Source organism: Ornithorhynchus anatinus, chromosome 5, assembly GCF_004115215.2.
Source record: "Ornithorhynchus anatinus isolate Pmale09 chromosome 5, mOrnAna1.pri.v4, whole genome shotgun sequence".
NCBI lineage: Eukaryota > Metazoa > Chordata > Mammalia > Monotremata > Ornithorhynchidae > Ornithorhynchus > Ornithorhynchus anatinus.
In genome coordinates this window covers 13964704-13973984 of record NC_041732.1, presented here as the reverse complement: position 1 = coordinate 13973984, position 9281 = coordinate 13964704, and the positions used below count along the sequence as shown (strand labels likewise).

Below are 9281 nucleotides of genomic sequence, written 5' to 3'. Positions count from 1 at the left end.
GTTGGAGCGGGTTGGGGTAGGCTGGGTTGGGCTGGCTAGGCTGGATTGGTGAAGCCTGGGTTTGAGGACTGGATTGAACTGGGTCGGTGAAGGCTGAGTTGGAGTTGGCTAAACTGAATTGGGCTGGTGTGTGCCTTGGGTTTGCCCAGGCTAGGCCATCTGAGCTAGGCTACCCTAGCCTGGACTGCGTTGGTCTGGGCTGGGTAGGACTGGTCTGAGCTGAGTTGGACTGGGCTGGGCTAGGCTGTGCTATGCTGCACTGGGTTGGAATGGGCTGGCCTGGGTCGGAGTGGGTTTAGTTGGGCTGGATAGGGCTGGACTGTATCGGGCCGGGTTAGGGTTTGGCTGGGTAGGGTCGGAGTGGGCCGGGCTGGGTTGGAGGGGGTTTGATTGGGCTAGACTGCATTGGGCTGGACTGCATTGGGCTGGATCAGGGTTAGAGTTGGACTGGGTAGGGTTGGAGTGGGCTGGGTGGGACTAGGCTCCAGACCCAAGAAATTTGTATCTGGGGCTCGACTCTCCAAAGTCTAGCTCTTCCACCTGGGCGAGTGAAAAGCCTTCTCACACCTCTTCTTCCTCCCTGCGCCCGGGGTGCGAAAACTCCCTCCAGCCTTAATCCCCCGTCATCTGTTCCCCCCACCAGGAGTTTAACGTGAGGGAGGGGCTTGGGGGGAGGCGGGGCAGGAGGATGGGAGGGAGAGCTCCCTGAAAGCCCCACATCGTTCTTTCCAAGACAGTCGCGGGTGTTTGGGGTCCCTGGAGAAGGGCAGCAGAGAGGGTGGTCTCCGCGGGGGCGTAGCCCAGGACTGGCTCGGGGGCCGGTGGGGTGGGGGGATTCGGGGGCGGATCTCTCCTCCCGGTGCTCCTGGTCTTGAAAACCTCCGAGAGATCGGAGCCGAGAGGAGGAAGAAGGAACTGTCCTCCGGCTCCCGGTGCTGAGCCCCGTCATCACACCCGCCAGCTGGGGCCGAAGGGGCTCTGGGCTGACTGGTCAGTGCTCAGCGGACTCTCCCCACCCACGACCCCCGGCCGGACCCCCGCACCCCACTTCTGCTCACTCGTCCGGGACCCCGCAGCTTCGCAGAGAGCCATGGCGTTCATGGTGAAGACCATGGTGGGGGGCCAGTTGAAGAATCTCACCGGGGGCCTGGGGGGCGGCGAGGAGAAAGGGGAAGGAGACAAGTCGCCGGCCGAGGCTGCCGGCATGTCCAGGGAGGAGTACGAAGAGTACCAGAAGCAGCTGGTGGAGGAGAAGTGAGTAAGGGGCATCCCTCGCCCCAAAACTACCCGGCTCTGGCTTTCCTCTCTACCTTCCCCCCGCCTCTCACCTCTGGGAACCTCAACTCTTCTCACCCCTTTGGGGAACCCTGGGGATCTGGGGGGAACATATATCTGACCCCCAAGTGGCCAAGGACGGGGCTCAAGGAGAAGGAGGGAAAGAGAAAAGAGAGCGGGGAAGGGAGCCAGGATGCTGGGGAGGGAGTTGGGGGAATTCCCAACTCAGAATTCCAGAGTCAGAGACCAACCCTCTCCCCGCTTCTCCCCCTAGGTCCCCGGGTTTTCCTCAGTCCGGATTCAGACCTGGCATTCCCTGGAGTTAGGAGGTAGAGTGGAAAGCCCTTTAGAGGGGAGGGAAGAGAGAGAAGAGGACAGGAGGAGCTCCCTAATGCATTTTTAATGAAACCTGTAATCCCTTAATCTGCTCTGAGCCCGGCCGGAATTGTTTTCCTAACAGGTGCTCCGTGGTTGGGGCTTCTAGAGCCAGAGAGCGGGCAAGACCGAGAGAGAGAAAGCCAGATGGACACTGAAAAAGACTGGAGGGAAGTGGGGAGGGAGAAGAGACGGATAGATTCACAGATAGAAATAGGGTCAGACACAGACACAATCCCTCCCGACCGTCATCCTCTTTCCCTGAACTGATTTCATCCAGGACGCTGAACCGATTCCACCCACAACCTGTCTCGCTATAGCACTACCTGGTGATCGCACAAGGTCAGGCTCTCTTGCTCTGTCTTTCTCTCTTTGTTCTCTTCTCTTTCTCTCCTTTCATTGCCTAGCTCCCCTTACATCTTCTTGCCCTGCAGAGGAGGCCTTAGAAGCAGGATTTAGAGTGATAAGGAGCGCTCTCCCCTCTCTGTAAACCCCAGTAATTTCCTGGATATGATCCATCCATTCTTCATCAATCCATCAATAATAGAGAAGCAGCTTGGCCCAGTGGAAATAGCACGGGCCTGGGAGTCAGAGGTCATGGGTTTGAATCCTGACTGCCACTTGTCAGCTGTGTGACTGTGGGCAAGTCACTTAACTTCTCTGTGCCTCATTTACCTCATCTGTAAAATGGGGATTAAGACTGTGAGCTTCACATGGGACAACCTGATTACCCTGTAAATCTACCCCAGCACTTAGAACAGTGCTCTGCACATAGTAAGTGCTTAACAAACCAATACATTATTATTATTAATATTCATGGAGTGACTGCTCTGCACTGAACACTGAATTAAACTCTCAAGACAGTACAATGAAGTTGGAGACATGGCCCCTGCCCTCAAGGAATTTACAAAATTGACCTTGACACCTATACTTCTTTGGTTGTAAAGTGTATCCAAAGACCACTCGCACTCACTTCTGAGGGTTAACTTGTTACAACCAATGCCCTTGATTCATATCACGAAGTAACTGCTTCCAGGGATTAAAAAAAAAATTGCCCAGATCTACCAGGAAGGAAGAAGCATGAAAGGAAGGGAAGAGGGACATCTGAGGGGACTCAAGGTGTGAGAAGGAAAAGTCCAATGAGATGTCACCTTGGAGTTTAATGAAGGATTTTTTTTTCTCCGGTTTAAATTTTTCCTAAAGCAAAATTCCTATTTGTTCTCCATTAGAGATGCTTTAGTCGCTTAAATCTCCCCAGGATTCCAGTCGGATGACTTATAGAATCCTGGAATCATCAAAGGAGGGATGGGGGAAAGGGTTGTGTATGTGTGTGTGTGTGAGAGAGAGAGAGCCGGTGCTGTGAAACAGGGTCCATGGCTCATGTATGGAGCCCAAAGCAGGCACTCTAGTGAGTTTGTGGAGTCCTTGAGGGAACCCTTGAGAGGTTTATTATGGACCAGTCTCACGTTCTGGAAGGAAAATAACTAAACCATCAGGAGAGATAGTTTACTGGTTTTTTTTCCTTAATGATCTTCAGGAGAATCACCTCCTCTCTGGATAGCCTGTTCCACGTTTTTGACCCCTGTTCATGAATTCTCTCCTTGTTCTACCCAGATCTCCCCCTCTAGATTGTAAACTCTGTTGCAAAATGCTCTTAAAAACACTAAATACAGGGTTCTGCACACAATGAGTGCTCAGTACAGGGCTCTATACATAGTAAGTGCTCAATAAATACCATTGATTGATTGATTTCCCCTCAGTCAGGCTTTTGAAGACCTGGAGAACAAGCAGTGAAATCTTCATAACTTTGAAGGCTTAGTGGATAGAACACCGGCCTCAGAGTCAGAGGATCCTGGGTTCAAATTCTGACTCTGCCACATGTCTCTTAATAATTGGGCAAGTCTCTTAATTTCTCTGCATCTCAGTTACCTCATCTGTAAAATGGGGATTAAGAGTGTGCGCCCCATGTGGGACAGGTACTGTGTCCAATCTGATGAATTTGTATCTACCCCATTACTTAGAAAAGCACTTGGGGCATAGTACATGCTTAACAAGTGCCATAATTATTCTTATTATTGAAGGTAATTAAGTGGCCCCTTTACTTTCTCTTCTCCAAGCAGAACAATCCCAATTCCTATATCCTTCATTCAAGGACCCGCTTTCTATTTTTCAAATTATTTTTGTTACTCTGCCCAGATCCTCTCTTGCTTCTCCACATCGTTATAAAAAAATGACCAAAATTGAACCCAGCACCCTAGAAAGAGTCTGATTTTAATCCAGAGTACTGCTAAATTACCAACCAACTTCCCAAGTTGGTATTCTTTTTTAATGATATTTGTTAAGCACTTACTGTGTTCCAGGTACTGTCCCAAGCACTGGGGTAGATACAGAGTAATCAGGTTGGACACAGTTCATGTCCCACATGGGGTGCACAGCCTTAATCCCCATTTCACAGATGACATAATGGAGGCATGGAGACATTAAGTAACTTGCCCAAGGTCACCCAACAGATAAGTGGTGAAGCCAGGATTAGAACATAGATGCTCCTGGCTCCCAGGCCCGTGCTCTACCCACTAAGCCACACCACTTCCGGGTCTACTTTTGGAGGTCCAGCCCAGTCATCATTATCTCATTGAATTACAAGATCCAAATGGCATCATTTTGGAACTCCTTTGCTTGTAGTCATCTATGACCCCCACATCTTTTTCTGCTATTTTCTGTCTAACCCATCCTGCGCTTCTATCCTTAAAGTCCCATCTCAGACTTGTCTTTTTGCAAATCATCCAGTTTTTGAAAGCTTTTAAAAAAAATGATCAAGGTTACTTTAAATTTTGCCCCTGCCTTCCAGGGTGTTAGCAGTGCTGCCCAATTTAGCATCCTCTGCAAACGTGTTAAATAGTCTTGATTCCTTCACCCATCATACCTATAGCTGAGGAGGCTTCCCAGGAGCTCAGAGTCAAGATCCTGCTTTAGTGGGATGGGCATGGAATTGAGGGACTCCTGAAAGAAGAGAGGGAGTTGGGGGGGGCTATTTTCAGTTATTTGGTAATAATAATAATAATAATAATGTATTTTTAAAACACTTACTATGTGTCAAGCACTGTTTTAAGCACTATGGTAGGTACAAGTTAATCAGGTCAGATACAGCCCCTTTCCCTTAAGGGGTTCATAGTCTAGGTGAGTAGGAATAAGAGGTGACCTTAAAGCAGTACCTGGATCTTGCTTTCAGATAGGATTGTGCAGACAGGGAGTCCAGGCAAATATCCCCAAACTCCTGAATTTGGTGTTATGTTGTTGTGTCTGTTTTGTTCCAGAACACAATGAAGTTGCTCCCATGTCCTCCCTCCTACTTAGACTATGATTCCCATGTTGGGGAGGGACTGTGGCCGAACTGATCTTACATCTGCACCAGTGCTTAGTACAGTACTTGGCCTAGAGTAACCACTCAACAAATACCGAATTAGTTAGGATTACGATTATTAATATTATGGAGCTCAAATAGGAGCTAGAATGGATTGGAAAAAGAAGCACCTATCACTTTCACCCCTCCCAACACCCTAACTCCTACCACCTCCAGCCCTGACCTGTATCCCCTCCCCTTCCAGCTTTTGGGAAGAAGGGTCCGATGTGGAGTTGCTCAGATTTTGGGTGGCAAGTTAGGGGTGGATATGAAGGGGAAGAGGAGCAGGAAAAGAAACCACTAGACCAAGTGGTAAAGGGTGGGGAACTGAGGAGTTGTGGGAGGAAGAAGAAAGAGGGGGCAGTCCTGCGGCACCACTCCACTTTCCCAGGAACCCACTCCATTCCTTCCCCTATAACTCCTCCTCTCCCCACTCTAACCCCAGGATGGAGCGGGATGCCCACTTCACCCAGAGGAAAGCAGAGCGGGCTACACTGCGGAGTCACTTCCGAGACAAGTACCGGCTACCCAAGGTGAGGAGGAGGACAGGGTTTGGTGGGAGACCCTGACAGCCTGGGCCCCCAAGTCTTCTCTCCTTCCCTCTCCCACCAACCTGAGCCTCCCCAAACACAGAGAGGCTGGCCTGCAGAGAGCGCTTGTCTGGGAGTTGGACCATATTAACCATCCTTGCAGAGAAATCAAAACAACATTGCCTCCAAGACCCTGTCTTCTGACTGTGCCCCTTGCTCAGCCCTCCAGGAGGGCTGTCACTTCTAATGAACAGCAGTAGCAGGCCTAGGGAAGTGGGATGGAGTATCCATTCTGTATTTTATTATTATTATTGTTATTATATTTAATCACTTACTAAGAGTCAAATACTATTCTAAGCACTGGGACAGTTATAAATTAATAAGATTTGACACAGTCCCTGTCCCACATTGGACTTGCAGTCTAAGTGTTATTTTCTTGCAGCTTAATTCCTTTTAGGCCTATCCCCATTTTTAAAATTCTTTAACTGATTTTTCAGACTTATATTTTATGGTTAGCTGGTGTTGAATGGATGCTTTAACCCTAAGCATCACAGTTCTCATGTACGGGAGGTTTTTGCCTCCAAGAAAATCCAGTGTGTGGGGAACAGGAGAGACAGGAGGGTAGTGAGAGAAGGGAGAGTCAGTGGCACTTAGTTATTATCTTGTTCCTTACAACACAGTCTCCCAAAGCATTCTTGAGGCTTTATCTTAAATTCTTGAGGGAGCTGCGGGGGAGGGAAGGGAGGGAGGAGGGAGGGAAGGGAGGGAGGGAAGGAAGGGAGGAAGGGAAGGAAGGAAGGGAGGAAGGAAGGGAAGGGAGGGAAGGGAGGGAAGGGAAGGGAAGGGAAGGGAAGGGAAGGGAAGGGAAGGGAAGGGAAGGGAAGGGAAGGGAAGGGAAGGGAAGGGAAGGGAAGGGAAGGGAAGGGAAGGGAAGGGGAAATGTATCTTTTTCTAAGTTTTCAACTGTCTCTAAAGGACTTCCATTTAGATGCTGTGAGATGTGATCCAGTGCTCAACATGGACAGAATGGGGGTTCCACTCTGAGTTCTGCTGGGGTGCAGGACCCCCTTCCCTGGACCTCATCAGTTTGCTTGCCTCCTGGAAGGGGATACTGAGGATCAAGGGGAGACCACTTGCCCAGAATCTTGAGAAGTCAGTCCATTTCCCCCTTTCAGCTGAATAATAATAATAATGTTGGTATTTATTAAGTGCTTACTATGTTCCAAGCACTGTTCTAAGCGCTGGGGTAGATAAGAGGTAATCAGATTGTCCCACATAGGGCTCACAGTCTTCATCCCCAGATGAGGTAACTGAGGCACAGAGAAGTCAAGTGACTTGCCCAAAGTCACACAACTGACAAGTGGCAAAGGCAGGATTAGAACCCACAACCTGTGACTCCTAAACCCGGGCCTTTCCACTGAGCCACGCTGAATGAGGGACCTCCTCTCATCTCTTTAATCCTGACCCTTCTAACTCCTTCCCTAATCCTGCCCTAACCTCTTCTTGGCAGAATGAGATGGACGATAACCAGATTCAGCTGGCTGGGGGTGATGTGGAGCTGCCGAAGGAGCTGGCCAAGATGATTGAGGAGGACAACGAGGAAGAGGAGAAAAACTCGGTCATTGGCCAGCTGGCCAACATCCCCACCCTGGACCTTGATTCCATCAAGGACAGGGCCCAGGCCACGCTGGAGGACTTGAAACAGTCGGCTGAGAAGTGTGTGGTCATGTGATCCTCCCAGGCGGTGATCCCAGTCCTGCCATGTGACCAGTTGGGGTTGGTGGGTCAGGGATATGATCAGAGATGCTCGGGGGTCACATCCAGGGGAGAGATTAAAACCTCTCTTCCCCTTGGACAGTGGGAATAGTTAGCCCTTGAAACCCACATCTGGTTCCTCCTTTCCTCTCTCCATCCTTTGAATTGGGTCACATTACCCTCCCTCATCTCCACCCCCGACACCTGCCCCCTGGACCCCTTGTGTTTATTCTCCAGTCACACTTATCTCCTTTCTTGGTGACAGGACAGGAGTCACTCTGACCCGGACAGAGGTCCCCAACTCTGTCCACCCCTGAAGAGCTGGCCCTAATGTTACAGGCCTGAAGGGGCTTTGATGTGAAGCCCCCCAGTACTGCAGGCAGGCTCTGCTCCCCAAGGACAGATAGCTGAGAAGGGAAAGCACTGTTTTGTCCACCTCTTGTGCTTGTTGTCATCCTGCCCCCAGGGAGATCAGATAATGAAACTGCCATAGACATTACCAGAGGGGGGACACACATGCAGGCTGTCATGCCCACACAAAAACTCCCACTGACAAACAGCCTTTGCCTCCCAATCAAACCTTAATTTTATATTGGGAATGGTCAGCTGGGGTCATGTTCACTAAGTGAGGACTGAATCACCAAGTGGACCAGTTCAGAGCATAACATTCTGGCCCTAAATTACGGTGCAGATCATCATCATCATCATCATCATAATGGCATTTGTTAAGTGTTTACTATATGCCAGACACTGTACTAAGGACTGGGGTAGATACAAGGAAATCGGATAGGACACAGTCCCTGTCCCAAGTGGGGCTCACAGTCTCAATCCCCATTTTACACCCCCTTGATTCTATTTATTGCTATTGTTTTTGTCTGTCTGTCTCCCCCAATTAGACTGTAAACCCGTCATTGGGCAGGGATTGTCTCTATCTGTTGCCGAATTGTACATTCCAAGTGCTCAGTACAATGCTCTGCACATAGTAAGCGCTCAATAAATACTACTGAATGAATTTTACAGATGAGAAAACTGAGGCCCAGGGAAGAAAGGTGACTTGCCCAAGGTCACACAGCAGAGAAGTGGCAGAGCCGAGATTTAATCCCCTGACCTTCTGACTCCCAGACCCATTTGCTATCCACTACATCATGCTGCTTCTCATTATCATCAGTGGTATGTCCTGAGCACTTACCATTTGCTAAGCACTGTACTAAACACTTGGGAGAGTACAACAGAGTAAATAAACATGATCCTGCCCTAACAAAGCTCATCAGCTCAGCCACTGACACCCCCCCACAAAGGTCCATGTTCCCATACAGATGCATACAGAAGGCCACTGACACACAAATGCAGAGAAAAATACCCATTCACTTAAACTCACTGAGACATAAATTTCCATCATTAATAGTTGGGCACAAACCCAGACACACAGATAGGTAGTATGGCCTGCTGGAAAGAGCGTAGGACTAGGTTGTAATCCTGGCTCTGCCAGTTGCCTGCTATATGACTTTAGGCAGATCACTTAACCTCCATTTTCTCACCTGTTCTCCCTCACCCTTTGACTATGAGCCCCATGTGGGACAGGGACTGTGTTAGAGCTACCCAGAACTAAGTACAAAGCTTGGCATGTGATAATTGCTTAACAAATACTGTAATTATTATTATATACATCCTAACACACATTGAATACATTGCAATTTCCTTAGATCACTGGGCACACGCAAATTCACCTTTCCTCAGCTGAAACAAGGACCCAGAGACCTCCCCTTCCCTGCTTCTGGATATCTCCTCAGACTCTCAATCATTCATTCTGCCATGAGACACACCCATCCGCATTCCCGAGCACTAACACAGAAACATCCACCACCCACAGCCATGATCATTCCCACAGATTCCCCAACAGCACCTCCAGGCACGCGTATCCACACAAACCATCGAAAGACCGCCAC

At 49.3% G+C, this 9281-nt stretch overlaps 1 protein-coding gene across 1 annotated transcript; it reads left to right on the top strand.

Moving 5' to 3' along the window:
• The first annotated feature begins 871 nt into the window (after positions 1-871).
• CPLX3 (complexin 3) lies at positions 872-8096 on the top strand. The gene is made up of 3 exons (XM_029065118.2): positions 872-1254; positions 5496-5583; positions 7091-8096. Exons 1-3 carry the CDS (start codon positions 1091-1093, stop codon positions 7310-7312), a joined length of 474 nt encoding a protein of 157 aa, XP_028920951.1. The 5' UTR covers positions 872-1090; the 3' UTR covers positions 7313-8096.
• Positions 8097-9281: the final 1185 nt, after the last annotated feature.

What these genes read in the sequence shown, in the direction of transcription:
- CPLX3 (XM_029065118.2), top strand. Translation starts at nt 1,091, where the DNA reads ATGGCGTTCATGGTGAAGACCATGGTGGGGGGCCAGTTGAAGAATCTC. An exon ending in AAGCAGCTGGTGGAGGAGAA is followed by an intron (nt 1,255 to 5,495) that starts GTGAGTAAGGGG and finishes CTCTAACCCCAG; the next exon opens with GATGGAGCGGGATGCCCACT. An exon ending in ACAAGTACCGGCTACCCAAG is followed by an intron (nt 5,584 to 7,090) that starts GTGAGGAGGAGG and finishes TCTTCTTGGCAG; the next exon opens with AATGAGATGGACGATAACCA.